This window comes from Salmo salar, chromosome 09 (assembly GCF_965601325.2).
Source record: "Salmo salar chromosome 09, fSalSal1, whole genome shotgun sequence".
NCBI lineage: Eukaryota > Metazoa > Chordata > Actinopteri > Salmoniformes > Salmonidae > Salmo > Salmo salar.
The window spans coordinates 72,137,138-72,159,671 of record NC_138299.1 but is presented as its reverse complement, the minus strand read 5'-3'; the positions used below and the strand labels follow the sequence as shown (position 1 = coordinate 72,159,671).

The 22,534-nt window shown below is 45.5% G+C and overlaps 3 protein-coding genes across 3 annotated transcripts; all 3 read right to left on the bottom strand.

The window, feature by feature from the left end:
- Nucleotides 1-14: 14 nt before the first annotated feature.
- On the bottom strand, nucleotides 15-4,601 carry LOC106611664 (polyribonucleotide 5'-hydroxyl-kinase Clp1). Its single transcript, XM_014212111.3, has 6 exons — nucleotides 4,475-4,601; nucleotides 2,152-2,429; nucleotides 1,917-2,024; nucleotides 1,658-1,777; nucleotides 1,326-1,463; nucleotides 15-1,182 (listed from the first exon to the last, which is right to left on the bottom strand). Exons 2-6 carry the CDS (start codon nucleotides 2,425-2,427, stop codon nucleotides 487-489), a joined length of 1,338 nt encoding a protein of 445 aa, XP_014067586.1. The 5' UTR covers nucleotides 2,428-2,429; nucleotides 4,475-4,601; the 3' UTR covers nucleotides 15-486.
- A 2,987-nt stretch (nucleotides 4,602-7,588) lies between these two features.
- Nucleotides 7,589-9,536, bottom strand: selenoh (selenoprotein H). Its single transcript, XM_014212118.3, has 5 exons — nucleotides 9,432-9,536; nucleotides 8,930-9,050; nucleotides 8,343-8,485; nucleotides 8,140-8,261; nucleotides 7,589-7,858 (listed from the first exon to the last, which is right to left on the bottom strand). Exons 1-4 carry the CDS (start codon nucleotides 9,451-9,453, stop codon nucleotides 8,155-8,157), a joined length of 393 nt encoding a protein of 130 aa, XP_014067593.2. The 5' UTR covers nucleotides 9,454-9,536; the 3' UTR covers nucleotides 7,589-7,858; nucleotides 8,140-8,154.
- Nucleotides 9,537-17,820: 8,284 nt separating this feature from the next.
- Nucleotides 17,821-21,521, bottom strand: LOC106611673 (reticulon-4 receptor-like 2). The gene is made up of 4 exons (XM_014212117.3): nucleotides 21,317-21,521; nucleotides 19,672-19,898; nucleotides 19,222-19,455; nucleotides 17,821-19,071 (listed from the first exon to the last, which is right to left on the bottom strand). The coding sequence occupies exons 1-4, from the start codon at nucleotides 21,372-21,374 to the stop codon at nucleotides 18,199-18,201; spliced, it is 1,392 nt and encodes a 463-aa protein (XP_014067592.3). The 5' UTR covers nucleotides 21,375-21,521; the 3' UTR covers nucleotides 17,821-18,198.
- Between the last annotated feature and the right edge of the window lie 1,013 nt (nucleotides 21,522-22,534).

Below are 22,534 nucleotides of genomic sequence, written 5' to 3'. Positions count from 1 at the left end.
TCATATCTAAAACATTGCTGGAAATGGCACATTTTATTTAAAAATGTATTTTCACAATAAAAACAATCATACCAAACAGTCTTGTGTGGGGAAAACAACTTGATAGAACTGATATAAAACCAAGACGTTTCTGTACATTGCAATTGATGTTGAATTGGAAAAATATTTACAGCCCTTTTCCCTCAGCTCCATTACTCTCCACTCAACAGTTGTGCTGTCTTTCATCTCTCCCTTATCAGTTGAGTGTGAAACCAAATATGGACAGAACAGATACCGCTCTCCTAGTCTGGGTACCACCCTGTTTAGCTATCATTCCAACCCTTGTCATATGCCAAAGATAGATTTTTGGTACAAGGAGTGTAATGTTAGCTAAACAGAGCAACCAGGCTACTGCTCTGCTGCCCCAAACTCTGTGCTACTGAAAATAAACTCCTTGCCAGAGCCATCAGATTTCAGACATACTGCATCTCTCGCTCTTCCCCTCCTCTATTTGAGGTCGATAAAGCGAATGTCCATGATGAGCAGTGTGTGTCTGGGGAGGGGTCTTGGTGCGGGCGAGAGCACGGTCATCACCTGTGCCTGTGTGTCCACGTTAGTCACCACAATGAACCCACACACCGGGCTCTCCAGCAAGCCCCTGCGCACCCCACCAGCCACCTCCTCCCCCTCATCGGCACAGCTTACGCTCAGTACGTGGTGCGTGAGGTCGCGACCTGGGGTCACAGGGACTAGCTTCAGCTGGGTATCGTCCTGCGACATCCCCAGAGGAAGGCACGAATCCGGGATGGACGGTGCTCCGATCTTGTAGATGCGCACGTCAGAAAAGCGCACGTCAAAGGCGTGAGGGTAGAACGAGACGCCGCGGAAACCGTAGAAGTACTCCCGGATCTTGTCGTCCCGAGCCTCGCGCCGGCAGTCTTTGGAGCGCTCCACGACCCCTCCGGATTTGGGTAACAGCACGACTCGGACGAAATGCGGCAGGTCCCGCTTCAGCTCGTTGTAGAGCCTCTCCTGGTCCAGCACCAGAACCACATCCACCTCGAAGGCTGAGGCGCAGTGGACCAGGGCCTGGTAGCCAGAACCCTTCACCCAGCCACAGGTGTTGATGATGCAGCCGCCCACACTGGCTTTCCTGTTCACCTCACAGCGCTGGGAAAACACCTCAGCCAGACATGATGTCAACTAGGAGGGAGGGAGAGAGAAATGGATGGGGAAGAAAGAGTGAGAAAGATTACATACACCAGGGGGGAAAAAGTCCATTACAAAGTTATGGGTTCATAGAACCTAATACCATAATCATAGAGGTTATCTGTGTCCTCTTTCACCTTGTTGTAGAGTTTGATGTTGGTCCCTGGAGTGGTGGAGCCAAAGTGGTAGACCAGCGGAGCCTGTACTGAGTACCCCTCCTCCACGTCAGCGGGACGCTCAATACACAGCGCTGACATTGTGCCCGGGACTGACACCTGACAGGAAAGCACCACGTCGTCAACAGCACTAACCAGACACAGCCAGTCAACACTATCACAGAAGCATGATTCATTTCAATATTACATGCAATTCTCCTTATTAACGTAGTAGCAGTGATCGTAGAGGGGAACAGTAGCAAAGAAACGATATGCGCGCCTCCATCCACGGAGACAACATATTCATGTCTCACCCCACTCTGGCCCACGTCGAGCTCCACCAGTGTGGGCCTCCTGCCCAGTCTGACAGCGTAGCTCAGCAACAGCCTGCACACCGTCGACTTCCCCACATCTGTAGGCCCCACCACCATCACCTGGGGGACAACGTTGAAGCAACGTTTACACAACAAGCGAGCATATACACACACACACACAAACACACACACACACACACACACACACACTGACCAAGGGCCACTTCTCACAAACAGACACACACAGCCGAACACTGACCCGTGGGCCCCTTTCGTTGTCTCTCTCCGCCTGTCGTCTCATCTGTTCCAGTGCGGCGTGGGTGTTCAGGTAGAGGAGCATGGGTGTGTCCTTTGATACGTACGCCACCTAGAAGAGAGCGAGATCGACACATTTCTGCGTCCGTCACTCCTAGCAGTTGCAGATACCAAGGCAGACGTTTCAGCCATGCACATATCCCCCTCCATTCATCGGTTACTCCTCCACAGCCTCTCACCTCTGTCTTCCCTGAGAGAGAAACACTGCAGCCCTGCCAGGTGAACACGGCGATCTTGGAGCCCGGTGGGAACGTGTACTTCTTGTTGCGGTTGAGCTCCGAACCAAAGACTTCGGCTAATCCCGTGAGCAGCTCCAGCTGCACCTTCTCCCCAGCCTCCACCTCGAACCGCAGCTCTGTCTCTTTCTCCAGGTCAAACCTCGTCCCTCCCCCACCAGCGCCCGCCCCGGCCCCCGCAGCCTCCTCACCAGTCTTCTCTGGGCCCTCAGTCGCCATGGCTGTACAGAGACAAAAAAAAAGGTTCGATTTAGCCTCAACAACACTGATACTTCACCGACATGGCTGCTTCATCTCTGCCATGCGATAAGTTGACGCTGGATAGGATTTATAACGCGACTGATCATTAGATGCTGTAATGTCAGATTTCAGTGGTGCTCTCTCATAAGTCATGACAGCATATGAACATCCCTGGAATGACTTATGATAGCACAAGCATACGACAGCGCAGAGTCCTCTACTTCAGTGTGGAACAGTATGCCGGTAACACGCTACCAAAATATCATTATACTTATGATACCAACATTTTAGAGTACCGTTTCATATCATACCACCAAATTTGGCGGCCCTGCCGATCTAAAGAAGCTGCTGCCGCCGGTTATAACATGTTTATAAAGTCTAGTATGAGCGGTCCAATAGTATTCACTGTATGCGCTGTAATCAGCTAGCCGCATCCCCCTACCAACCCTCACCTGCTTCTCCCCGTCCGCTCTTCCTGCACATCTATCCCTCCATCAGTGGGCTGCAGACCCTGATGAGTCTTGTGTTGTTATATTTGTACATTTGTTACAGTGGAGCAGAGCGAGCAAAGTTGATACATTGTATTAGTTTATCACGTGTTATAAGTACTGTCATGCAACATCTGAGTGCCAGAGAGGGGAAATTGAGCACAGCTTCACCACAGGTATGCTTGCAGCTTTGCAGCAGAGAAAACAGCTTGTCTCTAGCCTAAACGTAAAAAAATATATATATATACACGACCCATATTACCAGAGATACCTTCTCTCTCTATCCGGAATTGCACTCATTTTATATAATTTCACAAACCATGTCACGGTCCGCAAATTATTGGTTTGATAACAATGTTGTTCAGTCATGTTACATAGCTAGCTAACCACCTTTTAACTTCACAGTAGGTCTAGGCAATTGAGATTTTTTATTTAACTAAGCAAGTCTTAGGAACAAATTCTTATTTACAATGACGACCTACCCCGACCAAGCCCTAACACGGACGGTTGTGATACAGCCTGGAATCGAACCAGGGTCTGTAGTGACACCTCTAGCACTGAGATGCAGTGCCTTAGACGGCTTCGCCACTGATTGGCACAGGAAGAAAGAAAAAGGGCATGCTACTCATGAAATGTGCTTCAAAGGTAAAGATTCATATAGGCCTAATGAAAACCTAAGCTAAATAAAAACATAAAAATATATATTTTTGTTGCTCCTTAATTTGTTTGATGCCTAACGTTTCAAAAGTTGAGAGCAGTGTGTGTTTGTGGTAGAGAGGGAGACAGTATGTGAGGGAGATGTGTGTGTTAACTGAAGAGTAAAGGTTTTATGCAGTGTTTTCCCTTACTGCCACAATGACACGCAGATCATTATGCATGTCAAGTTATATTCCTTCCTTCCTCCAGCCAAATCACAGGTAGGCCTATACAAATATGTGCAAATCTGCCATTCTGTGCAGTATTCTATTATACACTGAATAATGTAAAGTTAAATTCAACGTGTTGTATTGAGTAGAAGTGCGACTTTCAGTGACAGGTTTCTGCGTAGCACATAAGCAGAACATCTGAAACCCGGAACAAGCGTCCGGGGGATGGGGCGAACAGGACAATAGTCCACTGACATTTCCCCCCACATCGTATCGTTTCGTTAGTAAAAATGTGGCATCGCATCGTTAGTAAAAAGTGGTATCGTGACAACACTACAAGTCTCTGGTACAGGCCAACGCAGAACAGTAACGCGTGCCAATCATTTACAACACTTAGCATAAATTACATGTTGAGAAGCTACAAATACGTTGATCAAGAGGGGTGTTTGAACTACTTGAAACGGCTAGGTACAAAAAAAAGTGAGCGTCTGTATAAAGTCCAATATCATGCGAAAAGTAAATAATGCTAGCTAATGTTAGCATGCAGGCCAGCTATCCGGCAATGCCTGGCTAGAGCCGTACCAGTGCAAACCTGCTGAACGCATAGAACTGAGAAATATATATACATCTATTTTAGATAATCGTTTGTGCCAACATACATTTGCTACTTACAGGATAAGTGATTGGTCCTAAATTGGTTTTCAAAGCGTCCTCCACCTCACCGGAAGACCACCATAGAACGATAGTCTGACTCACGTCATTCTTAGAACCAATCAGCGTCTGTGATTGTGTGGCTCGTTGACGCATTTAAAAAAAAGTATGAAATCCGGTTGATTTAATTTGCGGTGCTTTTGTTGAAGCACAAAAGCCTATGCACACATTCCATACTCGAAGCAAAGACAGTAGAACAGTATAGAAACAAAGCAGCTTTATTCTCCATAGATTAATATATAACAAAAAAAACATTAGATAAGACATCTCACATTGGAAATTGATGAGTGGATACTCAGCAATAGCAGCAAATATACTGAACAAAAATATAAACGCAACATGTAAAGTGTTGGTCCCATGTTTCATCAGCTGCACAAAAAGCTTATTTCTCTCGAAATTTGTGCACAAATTTGTATACATCCCTGTTAGTGAGCATTTCTCCTTTGCCAAGATAATCCATCCACCTGACAGGTGTGGCATATCAAGAAGCTGATTAAATAGTATGATCATTACACAGGTGCATCTTGTGCTGGGGACAATAAAAGTCAGCTCTAAAATGTGCAATTTTGTCACGCAACACAATGCCACAGATGTCTCAAGTTTTAAGGGAGCGTTCAATTGGCATGCTGACTGCAGGAATGTCCACTGGAGTTGTTGCCAGAGACTTTTATGTAAATTTCTCTACCATAAGCTGCCTCCAACGTTGTTTTATAGAATTTGGAAGTACGTCCAACCGGCCTCACAACCGCAGACCATGTGTAACCACGCCAGCCCAGGACCTCCACATCCGGCTTCTTCATGGTCTGAGACCAGACGGCTGATAAAACTGTGGGTTTGCACAACCAAATAATTTCTGCATAAACTGTCAGAACGTTTCAGGGAAGCTCACCTGCGTGCTCGTCGTCCTCAGCAGGGTCTTGACCTGATTGCAGTTCTGCATCTTAACTGACTTCAGTGGGCAAATGCTCTCTTTCGATAGCCACTGTCACGCTAGAGAAGTATGCTCTTCACGGATGAATCCTGGTTTCAACTGTACCGGGCAGATGGCAGACAGTGTGTATGGCCTCATGTGGCTGATTGGTTTGCTGATGTCAACGTTGTGAACAGAGTGCCCCATGGTGGCGGTGGGGTTATGGTATGGGCAGGCATAAGCTACAGATAGCAAACACAACTACATTTTATCAATGGCAGTTTGAATACACAGAGATACCGTGACGAGATCCTGAGGCCCATTGTCGTGCCATCCATCCGCCGCATATCCTCATGTTTTAGCATGATAATGCATTGCCCCATGTCACAAGGATCTGTACACAATTCCTGGAAGCTGAAAAAGTCCCAGTTCTTCCATGGTCTGCATACTCACCAGACATGTCACCCATTGAGCACGTTTGGAATGCTCTGGATCAACGTACGACAGCATGTTCCCGCCAATATCCAGCAACTTCGCACAGCAATTGAAGAGCAGTGGGACAACATTCCACAGGCCACAATCAACAAGCTGATCGACTCTATGCAATGTGTTGTGCTCAATGAGGCAAATAGTGGTCACCAGATACTTATTGGTTTATTGATCCACGCCCCCACTTTCTTTTTTTTTAAAGGTATCTGCAGTGCTTGACTTGGGCAGGAGCTCACCGGAGCTGAGAACCGGCACCTAATACTGCTTGAGCTCCTGTTCGTCTTACAGAATATTAGCTAAAAGTATTGTGAAGCTCTTGTACCTTGATATAAACAGTACCAGCACCTATTTCAGTCCAAATCAAGCACTGGGTATCTGTGACCAACATATGCATGTCTGTGAGATCTATAGATTAGGGCCTAATGAATTTATTTCAATTGACTGATTTCCTTATGAACTGTAACTCAATAAAAATTTTGAAACTGTTGCATGTTGCATTTATATTTTTGTTCAGTGTATATTGGTACCCAGTGTTTCCCAAACTGTGAAGCAGTAACCCTCCAGGGTAAACAAGCCAGCACCTCATGCCTCAAGCCCCATTTTGTCACATTGTGGTCATTATGGACAGACATGATTTTTGAAGGGGATACTCAGGGAGATGGTAGGGTTTTACTTGGAGTACACTGACAGTATATTGAAAATATTTTGGGAACCACAGTTGTACAGTAACCTAATAGAGGAATTGTGTTGCACTGCAGAGACACCGCTAGAAGTCATCGGTGTCCTCGCCAGAGGAGCTTGGCGCTTGGGTCATCAGAAGGAGGACTGGGGAGCAACCCCATTGGTCAGTCCTCATCGTTCTGTGTTCAGCTAACAAAACCTAGAGGACCGGCAGGGAAGAACAAGGATAAAGGACAAACTGAGAGACAGTTTTCAAAAATGATTTTGGATCAGTGGATCATACTCATAATAGTTGAGTTAGGTAAAGCCATCTACTGTAAGTGTCAGGTCTCAGTCCGAAATACAGTCCTTCACTAAAAGTGGTAATATTCTTTAGGGGGGTGGCTGTGGATATTTCAGTACTCACCGACCACCCTCTCCCTCTGTAGTCCAAATCCTGCTCCTCTCTTTTCTCCCTCGGTCTCCTCCTGTCCCCCCTTGCTGCTTCCCATCCAAAACACACACAAAAAAAAGCTGCACCAACAGCAATCAATCTGTTACTGAACTTCACAGCTGCACTGTTCAAGTATTTGTTCTGTTGTTGAATGTTCAGTGGACATTTCAAAGTAGTCCTTGTGCATAGAATGGTTTAACTTGTCAATCATTGGGTTTAACAAATTTTAAAGTGAATAATCGAAGTCTCAGCATCACTCTGTTATGGTGGAATTGCCTGACTAAATATCCATTTAGGTGCCATAATATGTGTACAGCTTAAATTATATAATGTTGGGGGGGGGGGGACATCTGGGGGTGAATAAGGTCTACATTGGAATTAGAAATGTACCAAAATCAGATGGGTGTTTATGTCCTCTGCTAAATTGAGTTAATATCATATTTTATAAATAGCAAGTTAATTCCATTCAGACAGCCAGGCACACGTCAGACACATGGAATGTGTCAGAGTACGTGTTACCTATTGCAAAATGATATCTACTTTCCAAAACATAACACTGAAAGAAACGTAGAAACAATATTTATTCTTCATAGACATACAAAAGCAGGTGAAAGACTTTACAGCGCTATTTGGATAATATGAACAAGAAGAGAACACAACAGTAAAAGCAGCAATATTGTAAAAGAGGGACAGAGAGACACCATTAGATGTCACTGTGTATCCAGGCCAGAGGAGCTTGACGCTTGGGTCATCAGAGGAAGGACTAGGGAGCAACCCGGTTGGTCAGTCCTCATCATTCTGCATCCAGCTGCTACAAACCACGGATGACTGGCTGCAAAGTACAAAGAGGGAGAATTCACTATTTTACCCAAAAATGATAATGGACAATTGGATAATGGCATTATTGATCCAATCAAATAAGTGGATTGCATTGATTTGTTAGTGCTTTTCTCTTGGTCTGTGTCATTACTGGCTCTAGTAGCCAAACCCTCTCAACCAATCTGTCTAGCTCAAATGGCTTTCTTTCCCACAGTTTTGGTCAATCCGATTTGAATCTAGTCAGTTGAATTGGACCTGGAAGGACATAACTGTTAAGGTTCTGCCTAAACAGACCTTCATCAACGGTGTCTATTCAGTCTTCAGTGCCTTCTCCAGGGCAGAAACTACAACTTCAGGCTCAGGAAACTTCAGCTTGCGAGGCGGGCCTTTCTTTATCCCTGACCACAGACAGACCTCTGTAGGAGAAGAGAGTAATGGATTAAACAAAAGAAAGGAGATGAGACATTTCACACAGATGCATCCCTGGACATCATTACCTTTCTCTCCTTCAACCAGAATCACTTCAAAACTTTTACTCCGGGGCTTCTGGGGGTTCAGGACCACAGTGAGGTCTGGACAGGCAGCCAGGAGGGCAACTCTGACCCCCTCGGCATTACGCCCGTACACTCGTCAGCTTTTACTGCAGTAAGACAACAGAACAGTGACCGTTAACTGGTTATGTTAACCTGCAGCAGAGATGTAGCTTATTTGTTTGCACTTTAAATTGTGCTAATTGTGTAAATGTTGTTAGATGACAAACTATATCAGCGCTCTCCAACCCTGTTCCTGGAGAGCTACAGTCCTGTAGTTTCTCACTCCAACCATAATCTACAACACCACCGATTCCAATAATTTGCTGGTTGATAAACTGAAACAGGTTAGTGCCAACTGGGCTGGAGAAAAAAAAAAACTACAGAAGGGTTCCTCTCCAGGAACAGCATTGGAGACCCCTGAGCTATTTGCGTGCCAGATTGTCAAATGAAAACGGCATAGACACTGGAATACAAAGTCCAATTAATTTATATTTTGTCCTCTCTTTCGTCACCCAAATGTAATGGGTCTTATTGGTGTGTTCAGTTCTCACCAGTGTTCAATGACCACCCTCCGGCCTTCTGTGACAATCTCCGGCTGATCGTCCTCGCCTTTACCCCTCTTCTCCTCCACGGACTCCTCCTTGACGCTCGCCTTGCGCTTCAAAACACGACCTGTCCAACAACAGACAGTGGGGGTAGCCTGAGATGAAGAGGCGAATCGAGTAGTTTCACTCTCGCCTAAATGTGCTTTCTATGCGCTTATTTTTGGACCTAAACTTGTCACCAGCCTTTCCGCCTTTGGGACAACGGCTCCCATTGTTAAGACGGAGACAATCTCGTCATATATATATACAGTTCTCTGGGTTAGCTACTGTAAAAGTCAACAAGCTAATGTTAACTAATCTGTCCTTACATAGCTAATGTAGCTAGCTCAGAGTTGTCTGTCTCTGATTTAGTGTCTTGCAATTTATCTTGTAAAACTGTGACAATTTACTGTGACAATTTATTTCATTAGTGCAATTTTATAAGTAATCTAGATTTTATATGATTTACCTGCTTTATTACGGGACGCCATTGCTGTTATTGGTCTTGTGTAATGAGTGAACTTTCGCGCGTTTTGTGGGCTTGGGGGGGGGGGGGGGGAGAAGGGTTTCTTCTTCTTCGGTAGAGTTTAACGGTTTAGCGGTAATGCAATATATTGCATTACCGCCCCCAACTGAACTATAATATAAATACATTACACTTTGTGATACAAAATGGTAAAAGTGGAAACAGCTCAATTAAATAAAAATATTTAATTACCCGACCAACTAAACCTACACTCATTAAAACCCACCACCTACTTTGATCCTACCCCATGCCAACAACCTGAGATGACACTACCACTCAACACACCCGGTAACTCTTCTGAAGTCAACTCATACATCCAAGTATTTCTCTGCAGCTGCCACCAGATCTATTTTCTGTGACTTTTGTTCCATCTCTGCGGAACGGTTGATAACCATTGCTTTGAACACTAAGACGCCAACCTTAGTGAAACATACATCATATTTGTCTTATATACCTTTATTTAACTAGGCAAGTCAGTTATGAACATATTCTTATTTACAATGACGGCCTACCGGGGAACAGTGGGTTAACTGCCTTGTTCAGGGGCAGAAAACAGATTTTTACCTTGTCAGCTCAGGGATTTGATCCAGCAACCTTTCGGTTACTGGTCCAACATGCTAACCCCTCAGCTACCTGCCGCCCCTATCGCTCTGTTCTGGCACAGATCTACAAGGGAATCAAAGGGATCCTCTCAGCATCCCCCATGCTTGATCCACCCTCCTCTACTTTCTTCACTGCCTCAGCATACGACACCTTCTGACGACTCTGACACCTGCCTCTCTCTCTCAGCGGACACCTCCGATCCCCAGAAACATGGGCAGCACTACAGTTGACACACAACTTTTTTCCACCAAAACTACACATTCCTCTGTCCCATGTCCTCCTGCACACTTCCCACATCTTAGAATCTCCCTCCTACACACTGCTGCGACATGCCCATAAACGTGACACCTAGAACACTGCAGTGTATTCGGCACAAAAGCTCTAAAAGCATAACTCATATATCCTAACATTACTTTGTCAGGTAAAGACTCTGAATCAAAGCTCAAAAGAACAGACTGTGTCACCTCTATTTCACCACGCTCCCCATCGGATCTGTGTCGCACCAAACAGTGGGCGTCACAAACACCAGGAATCTTCAACTTAAATTGCTCCACCTCCACACTACCCCAGAAATCCCTTCCTTCAATGGTGCCCTGTACTTAACCGCAAAACAAGATACAGGTCTTTCCCCAAGTCTTTCCCTCTGATCTGAAGAAACACAAACATTCATCAGGTTACCTTCATCGACCCAACAACACCCACCATCTTTTCCACCCAACCTGAAACAACCCATGGAGCGGCCAAAAGGCCTGGTTCCACCCTCTTCAAAAATCTCACTCGCACTGGACCAAACGTATCTTCAGTGGTCGACCCGTCATTCAGGGCAGGTGGGGCTAAGCCCCACCTGTATGGAGCCCCATCTATACAGTGCCAGTCAAAAGTTTGGACACACCTACTCATTCAAGGGTTTTTCTTTATTTTAACTATTTTCAACATTGTAGAATAATAGTGAAGGCATCAAAACTCTTTCTCACTCTCGCCACCATTTCCCTTCACTATCTGAACTGAGACTGTGTTGTTATCGCATATTCATTTGAATATTCTTCAAGTAATGGATGTATCTCACCCTCTCTATCCAAAGACCTGGCAGCCGGTCATAGCATGTACAGGCAGCCTCCTGTGGGATGGGTGGAAAAACCTCAGAATTCCTCGCTCTCTCTTTCTCTCTGTCGCTCTCGCTCTCTCTCCGCTTGGTGAGGTCTAGCTTTCTCTTTCTCTCTCTTTCCGCTTGGTGATGTGTCTGGAACTGGTGGTCACTGACCTGAGGGGTCATATTACCCTGCTCTGCTGTAGTAGATAGATGGAAGCGGTCACATTCTGATGTAATTCACATGTAACCTGTGAATCAATAATGGATGTTGGTCACATTCTTTTTAGCAGTGGGTGTCCTGATACTGCACTTAATATTGAGATAATAATGGCAGGCAATATACGGGCCAGGGACACACAGTGAACCATGCAGCTTTCCAACAAAAATACCCAGTTTAATTTGAACGAATCCATTTCAGCCTCTCTGAACCTCATAACTTCCCTCTAAGCTCTCTCTGTATCCCTCTCTGGTCCCACTTACGTCACTGATTGGCTGGGTTTGGGCTCAGTGAATAAGAGAATTGTGTGAAGACACACGTCACCAAACACGCCAACGACACACCAACTCACTAAAACAGACTCAGAGGGCTTAGCTGGGCAGCCAATACAAACATTGCCATCTGGGAGGGAGAGGCAGAGAAAGGGTGAGAGACAGAGAGAGAGAGTGGGTGGGGGGGTATACAGAAAGAAAGAGCGACATAGTGATCAATGTGACAGTAGTCAAGGATTAAACAAAGTGACTGACAGTGTTAAAAAGATTTGCAGTACCGTGAAAAGTTTGACAACTAGACAAAAGAGCAGAAGAAGAGACATGAAAGAGAAAGAAGAGAGAGAGTCACTGAATATGAGTAGGCTCTCTGCGACACATACACATCAAAGTCTATAGCCTGCTAACGGCGTCTCTGTTCCTAGAGCAGAGTTAGGGCCTATGAGCTCCACACAGACACCTGCGGAGAGAATGGGGACACTATAAAAACATAGCGATGATGGGATGACATGTTATAACACATCAATAAACATGTTATAAATTGTGCTCTCCTTTGTGGCAAGAGTGCGGGTATGGAAAGAAAGAAAGAAAGAAAGAAAGAAAGAAAGAAAGAAAGAAAGAAAGAAAGAAAGAAAGAAAGAAAGAAAGAAAGAAAGAAAGAAAGAAAGAAAGAAAGAAAGAAAGAAAGAAAGAAAGAAAGAAAGAAAGAAAGAAAGAAAGAAAGAAAGAAAGAAAGAAAGAAATGGAAAGTAAATGAGAACAGAGGAGGAGAACACACTTGTGTACCGTAACGTGAGACCAAATTGGGGGAGTGAGTTGTCAAAGAGAGGGAGGAGAGAAGTAGAGAGAGAAAGAGGGAGAAGAAATGTTGGGATGAAATGTGCCTGTATATCCTGTTAGAGAGAGGGAGACTTGAACAGAAAAAGAGAGTGAGATTGCTAGGCAACTGACATCTAAATGATTTGAACCCCTAATGCTAGAAAGAAAGTTGTGTGCATGCATGTGTGTTTTAGTGTGTGTACAGTACCTGTCAAAAGTTTGGACACACCTACTCATTCAAGGGTTTTTCTTTATTTTGACTTTTTTCTACATTGTAGAATAATAGTGAAGACATCAAAACTATGAAATAACACATTGAATCATGTAGTACCCAAAAAAGTATATATTAAAATATATTTGAGATTCTTCAAAGTAGCCACCCTTTGTCTTGATGACAGCTTTGCACACTCTTGGCATTCTCTCAACCAGCTTCATGATGAATGCTTTTCCAACGGTCTTGAAGGAGTTCTCACATATGCTGAGCACTTGTTGGCTGCTTTTCCTTCACTCCGCGGTCCAACTCATCCCAAACCATCTCAATTGGGTTGAGGTTGGGTGATTGCGGAGGCCAGGTCATCTGATGCAGGTCCATCACTCTCCTTGGTCAAATAGCCCTTACACAGCCTGGACGTGTGTTTTGGGTCATTGTCCTGTTTAAAAACAAATGATAGATCCTCTAAGCGCAAACCAGAAGGGATGGCGTATCGCTGCAGAATGCTGTGGTAGCCATGCTGGTTAAGTGTGCCTTGAATTCTAAATAAATCACAGTGTCACCAGCAAAGCACCATCACACCTCCACATGCGGAGACCATCTGTTCACCTTCTCTGTGTCTCACAAAGACACAGCAGTTGGAACCAAAAATCTGAAATTTGGACTCATCAGACCAAAGGACAGATTTCCACCGGTCTAATGTCAATTTTTCTTGGCCCCAGCAACTATCTTCTTCTTATTGGTGTCCTTTAGTAGTGATTTCTTTGCAGCAATTAACCATGAAGGCCTGATTCACACTGTCACGTTCGTCGTAAAGATGGGACCAAGGCGCAGCGGGAATGTGTATGCTCATCTTCTTGTTTATTGAGAAGAAAACGAAACAAAACACTTAATCAAAACAACAATGACGGAAAACCAGTCCTGTGAGACATACAGCTACACATGGAACAACTACCCACAAATCCCATAGACAAAACACCCCTATTAAATAGGACCTTCAATTAGAGGCAACGAGAAACAGCTGCCTCCAATTGAAGGTCAAACCAATAAACTAAGCATAGAAACAGACTAACTAGAACAAACATAGAAATACACTAACATAGAACATGAACCAAAAAACCCCAAAACACTCTAAACAAACACCCCCTGCCACGCCCTGACCAAACTACAATAACAAACAACCCCTTTACTGGTCAGGACGTGACACACACAGTCTCCTCTGAACAGTTGTCACGTTTTTGGAAATGAGCAGACCAAGGCACAGCGTGAGTATAGTTCCACATATTTATTTAAGTGAAACTAACAAAACAAAATAACAACACTTACAAAGACTGTGAGGCCATAGTGCCCAAACACACTAACATTCAATCAATATCCCACAAAACACAGGTGGGGAAATAACTACCTAAATATGATCCCCAATCAGAGGCAACGATAAACAGCTGCCTCTAATTGGGAACCATATTAGCACCAACATAGAAATAAACATACTAGATCACCCCCTAGTCACGCCCTGACCTACTACACCATAGAGAACCAAGGGCTCTCTATGGTCAGGGCGTGACAACAGTTGATGATGAGACGTGTCTATTACTTGAACTCTGTGAAGCATTTATTTGGGCTGCAATCTGAGGCTGGTAACTCTAATGATCTTATCCTCTGCAGCAGAGGTAACTCTGGGTCTTCCTTTCCTGTGGCAGTCCTCATGAGAGCCAGTTTCATCATAGCGCTTAATGGTTTTTGCGACTGCACTTGAAGAAACTTTCAAAGTCTTGACATTTTCTGCATTGACTGACCTTCATGTCTTAAAGTAATGATGGACTGTCGTTTCTCTTTGCTTATTTGAGCTGTTCTTTCCCTAATATGGACTTGGTCTTTTACCAAATAGGGCTATCTTCTGTATACCACCCCTACCTTGTCACAACACAACTGATTGGCTCAAACGCATTAAGAAGGAATGAAGTTCCACATATGAACTTTTAACAAGGTATACCTGTTAATTGAAATGCATTCCAGGTGATTACCTCATGAAGCTGGTTGAGAGAATGCCAAGAGTGTGCAAAGCTGTCATCAAAGCAAAGGGTGGCTAATTTCAAGAATCTCAAATATAAAATATATTTTGATTTGTTTAACACTTCTTTGGTTAATACATGATTCCACGTGTTATTTAATAGTTTTGATCTCTTCACTACTATTCTAAAACGCGTAGAAATTAGTCAAAATAAAGAAAAACCCTTGAATGAGTAGGTGTGTCCAAACTTTTGACTGGTACTGTATGTGTTTCTCCGTATCTGCGTCATTCGAGTGTCGATCTGTTGAGGGGGAGGATTAATTCCGGTGCTAAATGTCACTCTTTCACCCTATACCATCACACCTATCACTGTCTCCCCTGACTCATGACCCCCCTGCCCCAAGACAACCACGTTTCTGTACTTATCATCATTTTGCTCCAGAAACAGAGCAATCGAGAGGTTGAGAAAGAGAGAGATCAAAATGTGAGAACACACACACACACACACACACACACACACACACACACACACACACACACACACACACACACACACACACTCCAAACTCCCCAAAAAAAGAGCTTTAGGGGTTTAGAAGGAGCAGATTAAGACTTTAAATGAGGCCATAATTAAGACGTTTGACTTGCTCAGTCTCAACTAAAACCATCTGTCACAGAGTGAGCAACCAAATACATCAAACCTCTAACCTTTCTGTTAGAACATCCAAGACCAAAAAATATTGTCAATGTCTTACAAATGTTACTTTTCATTTCCCCCATCTATTTTCAATTCAGAATTTCCCCCATATATATTTACATTTCATCAAACTTGATTTTGATTACCAATTGATGTCTTTCCACTTTAGAGTCTATTCCTCCAGATACTTTGATAGGGAGATGCAATGTTGCAAAGCCTGCAAGTGGGTGTTTCTTGTGCGTTTTATACTTCATGGCTCTTCTCCTGAGCGACTGCCTTTTGAAGGAAACCCAGAGAACAGAGACTCCCACAAAGTTCTGTTTTAGTAAAACCAAGAAAATGTTTATTCACAGCTTCCACTGAAAAGAAGTAACTGTATCACAATTTCATTCTTATTTCATTCAACCACAGTCTGAGGAAGAGAGGAGTGACAAACAGAAATGCTACAACACTCTCATCATTACCTTGTTGGATTTGCATTTGATTCGACAGAGATTTACATTCAGCCATGCACCTGCTGTTGGTGTGTGTGTGTGTGTGTGTGTGTGTGTGTGTGTGTGTGTGTGTGTGTGTGTGTGTGTGTGTGTGTGTGTGTGTGTGTGTGTGTGTGTGTGTGTGTGTCTGTGTGTGTGTGTGTGTGTGTGTGTGTTAGATCTGGAATCAAACAGCTGCGTTTTCTGCTCACAGCGGAATCCTCTTAGACTCAGACTCATTAACATATGAGAGCTGCTTGAAATATGACAGCTTGCTAACGAAAGGGGTCGTTAATCGTCTTTTAACACATGAGAGGCTGCTGACACACACACACATTAAAGGGATGACTGGGCACTCCTCATCTGCTGCTGACCCACAGCAGGTCACTCATTTGGACTGGATCAACTGGGCTGGACCTGGGCTTCAGTCACCATAATGGGCTACAGGTTCTCCCCAGTACTGTCCCTCTGTGCACATCTCACAATAACACATTGAGAGAGACACACACTCTGGTCAAGAGGGTAACCACAGACTTTAAAACAAGAGGTAGAGAAGAAACGTTTGAAGGAAACCAAAGTTCTCTTCAAATCTCCTCAATCTTTACATACAGTACACGAATACACATGATGGCATCACTCATGGCAACAATCACCAAAACAAAAACCAGAAAACAAGAAGAACGTTGAAGCATGGGCTTCATACACTAAACTACACAGCAGTGTCATGTATGTTGCTACTATATATAGTGTCATAAGTGTATCAGTACCTATGTACAGAGCTTAAAGTGTGAGATATTTGCTTGTTATTGATGGTGTTGACAGGAAAAATAGATTACATGTCAAATGTTGGTGCTGGAGAGACGCCCTCGCTTTCACTCCCTCGCTGGCTCTCTGACCTGGCCTGCTCTCTGGCCTGCTCTCTGACCTGGCCTGATCTCTGACCAGGCCTGATCTCTGACCTGATCTCTGACCAGGCCTGATCTCTGACCTGGCCTGCTCTCTGACCTGGCCTGCTCTCTGACCTGGCCTGATCTCTGACCAGGCCTGATCTCTGACCTGATCTCTGACCCGGCCTGATCTCTGACCTGATCTTTGACCTGACCTGATCTCTGACCTGGCCTGCTCTCTGACCTGGCCTGATCTCTGACCAGGCCTGATCTCTGACCTGATCTCTGACCCGGCCTGATCTCTGACCTGATCTTTGACCTGACCTGATCTCTGATCTGGCCTGATCTCTGACCTGATCTCTGACCTGATCTCTGGCCTGATCTCTGACCTGGCCTGATCTCTGACCTGGCCTGATCTCTGACCTGATCTCTGACCTGGCCTGATCTCTGACCTGATCTCTGACCTGGCCTGATCTCTGCTGTACGTCTTAACAACTTAACAATCCTTTCACTCTCACACTCTCTCTGCTTCGCTCTCTATTTTATCATCTCTTGTTTGTCATCATCCTTGGAACTTTAACCTGTTATCTCTCTCTCCTATACCTGTACATTATCACCCTCCTTTTCTTCATAGTTGACTTATATCCACCGCTCCTCTACCATTTCACTGATAGTTGTCTCACTACAGTATTTTACCATCATTGTTCTTCCTACTATTTCCTTTATGAGATGCCCTCAGTGCTTTCTATGTCTTGCTGCTTTAGCCATGGTATCGCAGGTGGAGAGGTGAAAGTTGAAAGGTCAGTGAACAAAGATGTCATGTCTCTGATGTCATTAAACCAAAAACAAAAGAAAGTGTTGCTTTTGAAAATATTTTCTTTGCAGAACTGGTATGCAGTGGTTTACAATGGTGAGCGCTTGGCGCCGTACAAAATAGCCAACGCCTGCGTTGTTTGCTGCGTATACAAACTAGTAGTTGTGGTGAAAAACTTCCTCAAAACATCACCATCTTACTGAGTGGTATGAATTGAATGCAGTATTGTGTTAAGGTGCTATATGTATGGACGTGTAAGTGTCCTGGTGTGTGATGTGTTAGTGCGGTGGTACAGTAGTGATTGGAGCTCGCGTAAACTGGCCACACTATCGTGCTGTCACGGGAATAGAACCTGCTGCTGTGGTGTCAACTCAGTGAAAAATGAGCTCAGCCCTATCAGCAGCAGCGGTGCCCTCCAATCAAATGGTGTTAGCCTACACTGCATCTCACCTGTGCTCCTGAGAGCAGCTCCCTACTGCCTGCCTGCTTCTACATCAGTGTACCGCCCCCTGGGGGGCCGGGGGGGGAAACTGAAAGGAATCAAGATCCAGGTGTGAAGAGAAGAAAGAGGAGGGAGAAAATAAAGTTGGAGAAAAGGAGCGGCTGATGGGGGGGATGTTCAGCCAAAGAGAAGCTGGAGGGACAGAGTTAGCACAGGAAGGGAGAGGAGAGGGAGGAAAGACGGAGTGAGGGAGAAGGAGGAGGAGGGCGGGAGGACCGGGGTGTCGTAACCGGGCGGACACTCAAGCTCGAAGCAGCGCACGGAGGCGTCTTCATTCCCGTAGTCTGCCCAGTACTCCTCCTGGTCCACCTTGGGAAGGTTCACCTCCTCCTCCGCCAGCTCGTACTTAGAGGAGAAGGAGGTGGAGGAAGGGTCGGAAGTCTGGCTGGGCTTGACTGAGGACAAGGGGAACACCTTGACCTTCTCCGAGCTCTTCTGGAAGATTCCTTTGGATGAGGACACAGGCTTGTGCTTGGAGAACCACCATCTTGTCTTGGTGCTAAAGGTGGTTGTGGTGGTGCCAGCCAGTGACCCGGGGTCAGGGAGGGGGCAAAGGGCAAAGTCCATCTCGCGGAGGAAGCGCAGGTCCTGTCCACGGCGTTGGGAGGGGGATGAGCACATCAGCTCAGAGGAGGAGATGCGAGCTGTACGGAACCACTCCCACAGGGGGCGGGCCTCACAGCTGCAGGACCAGGGGTTCCCATTGAGGCGGAGGAACTGGAGTGCCACAGCGTCCTTCATGGCCTGGCCCGGCAGCTCTGCCAGGGAGTTGTTGAACAAGTAGAGGATGCTCAGACGGCCCAGGTCACGGAAGGCACGGCGGTTCACCTGCCGGATGCGGTTGTCGTGGAGCAGGAGGCGGTCCAGGTTGACCAGGCCGCGGAACACGTTCTCGGACAGCGTGCGGATACGGTTGCCATGCAGGAAGAGGTGGGTCAGGTTGACCAGGTCGGAGAAGAGGTCATCCTGGATGAAGTGCAGCTGGTTCTCCTGCAAGGAGGAAGGACATTGTCAGTGTGTGTGTGTGTGTGTGTGTGTGTGTGTGTGTGTGTGTGTGTGTGTGTGTGTGTGTGTGTGTGTGTGTATGTGCATGCATGCAGGTGTATGTATGAAGTTCTACGAGTGTGTGTGTATCCATACCTGCAGGTAGAGGAACTGCAGGCTGTAGAGTTTGAGGAAGAGGTCGAGGGGAAGAGCGGCCAGCTTGCAGCGGTGCATGTGCAGACTCTGCAGCTTCTCCAGTCCCCGGAACGCTCCACCCTCCAGTTGCCGGAGCAACGGGTTGTCACCAAGGTCCAGCTCTTCTAGAACCCTCAGGTTGCTAAAGGCTCCAGCCTCAATCAGTGTGATGTTATTGGAGTAGAGCCAGAGAACCTGGCAGGGGGAGGGGTTGAAAAGGGGAGAGGTAAATAGAAAGGGGTCGTTACACAAAGGAGCAAGGACACAGGTCCTATACGAACACACAGAGCTCAGATGCTAAGCAAAATACTACATTTAAATGCAACACTATGCAATATCAATCTACAAACACAAACACACGAACACCTCATTCACAAAAGCATAGGTCCACACAAACACACACATTCTCACCTGTGTCTCGAAGCCAAAGGAGTCTGCTCTGAGCTCGGTGATGCGGTTGTTCTGCAGAAAGACGCGCTGGGAGTCGTAGGGCACTCCTGAGGGCACGGTGGTGAAGTTCTGAGACTGGCAGCTAACCGTCATGGGCGACGGGTAACACACACACAGCCTTGGACACGCCCCCGCCCCACTGGGCTTCAGCACCACCAACCACAGCAGCAGCCACAGGGTGAGCCCACCTGAACAACACACACAAGGAGAGAAAAGAGACAGGAATAAATGTAACACACAGTCAAACTCTGGGACATTATTTTCTCATTTTATCTTATTCACTCATGGACATAGATGACAATAATGGGACATTATAACAACAAGCAGATGCATTGTACAGTGAAGGTGGTCAGAGAAAGATGGAGTGAGAGAGAGAAAGAGATGCTGAGCTGTTTTCAGCACTTGGAGCTGTCCAGTGGAGTGGCGCAGAAAGTAGTTAATGACGCCCAATATGACGCACAAACCAAGATTATCAAAAGGACTGCTGGGATCTCAAGTCTGATTTATCGACCAAAGGTCTGAACAGTGGCAATCATTCATAATAAATGACGTTATACAAATCATCCTCCTATTTATATCTAGCTGATCATGTTACATAGGCTAGTCACAGGACGGGTTTATATTTCTGGGAACCCAACAGTTATCCAAGACTAAACAGCTGAATGTGCGTAAAACCGAATATTCTGCTCCTCTGATTCAAAGTGCTATCAGGTTCTATTACACGAGCTACAGAAGTGCCAACAAAGATTTACCCTAGTAGCTTAAATTCACGAGCCAACTCCACAAAAAGTTTGGATCACCAAGAGGTTACAGAGTATGGACACGCGTAAAACAAGGTAACCCGACCCGGCTCAGTTTCGCTCTGCATGGATTATTCAGAGGCGGTTTGGCAAGCACGGATACCCGGGACAATGCGTTCCGGGGAAAATAACATAGCATTAAAAGATAATCGCGTGCCCATTCAGCTTCGCGCGCAAGATTTTCCAACCACCTCACCTTCTGACACGGCTCGTTAACTCCACGCGCATAGGACGTGGAGAGGACTTGCTTAGGACGTGCGCGCTTGTGAGCAACAGAACAGTTTCCACGTTTGTTCTTGCTTATGAAATAACTAGTTTACCTTACTTGTGTCCTTGCTTTGGATTGCATACATTTTCTCTATGAATTCATCTACAAAGTTGTTTTACCAAATGTAGGATACAACGGTACATGCGCAAAAGTAATTTACAAAGCAGATGAAAACTGAACGAATGAACTACTGAGCTTTACACTTTTGAGGTGGATGGAGAGTTAACGGAATGAAGGTTGTAAGTGTCATCTTGTTTGCAAGAGCCAGATTCGTACTTCAGGGCCAACAACTTTATTGAAAAAAGTGAATAGGCTACAGAAGTGGCACATGCAGGCACGGTCAACCCCCTATTCAGGTAGGCCTAGCTGTTTACGCACTTAACTGGGAACGAATTCAATTGACTATAAATGTAATAAACAGTGAGTGTATAAACACTGTAAATCACACCTGGCGACAGAACCATCCTCATTACCATCAACCACATCTAACCTAAAACAAAACATTAAAGATAAAGCCTATGAACTGAAGTCAACTCACTCTTGAAGTTGTGGATATTGGAGCTCCGAGATCTCCGTGCAGTCGAGCGAGTCTCCATCTCGAACCAAAGCCGAAAGCGAGCTAGCCTGAGCGCTGAGAAAGTGCCTGCTATCTCCGCTGAAGTTCAGCTCTGGTGACCGAGTCGGTGCGGTTGAGTGAGTGAGTGACAGGGAGAACTCCCGGGATTGGGTTTATACTTGGTGAGCTGGCACCCACGGATGTGGGAAGCCGCGGAATAGCTCATACGTCACTCTGTATGGCTCAGACTCGCGCGGGCGAGGAGAAAGGGAGGAGGGGATGGTGTGGATAAGTTGCTCAGGGGAGGAAGTCACTGGAAAAGAGAGGATGGCCACGGTGGTGTGTGTGTGTGTCTGGGGAGCTTGGCACGATTCCAGGGCAGTGAGTTTAGATCACAGATGGGTGGTTGACGAGGATAAGGAGGTAGGAAAGGCTAATTTGACAAAAATACTTATTGCCCAACTTCCATGTTTTTAATTAGCCTAAGAAATAGTATGATATTGAGAATGTTTTCAAGTATTTTGTATTTCATGAAAGAGATCGTAGCATACCTGTGAGCGGAGACTCAGTGGACATCATGAACGTGACGTCTACGACTATGCATGAATGAGGCAGTTAGTTACCTCATCCTCTCAAATGTATATAGTGGCTCTACTTCCTGTCTTGATCATGCGTGTGTCAGTAATAGCAAACATTTATAACCTTGGTTGGCGCAATAGCCTACCGTTGCAACTCATACAAGTAGCCTATTCGCCCTATTCGCACCGCAGCCCACAGATCATTTAACCCAGGGATTTGACCACAACCTTCAATCGACCTCAATAACTATGTTATTAAAAGGCTAGATCGAGTCGTGCTCCAAAATACGGAAGTTGCTCGACCTTTCAGTGCTCAGATGTTCAGAAGAAGATGCTGTCAAATCACCCATTCACGCGCCGTTACGCGCGAGACTGACTGGTTTATTTGTGTACGAATAGTTAGCAGGACATTCTGTCTCAGAGTCTGGACGTGCATTGGAGAGGACTAGGATCGAATGGAAATTGTCAGTTTATCGCTTGAGATTAGTTTTGGATTAGAGTATTGATTTGTGAAATTACACACAAATAAGAAAGCGGCCACAAGTTAGAGGTCTTCTAAGGTCCAAAGAGTTGGACCCAGACTCGAACGGACGCGATCATTTAAAAAAGGGGGACCCACAAC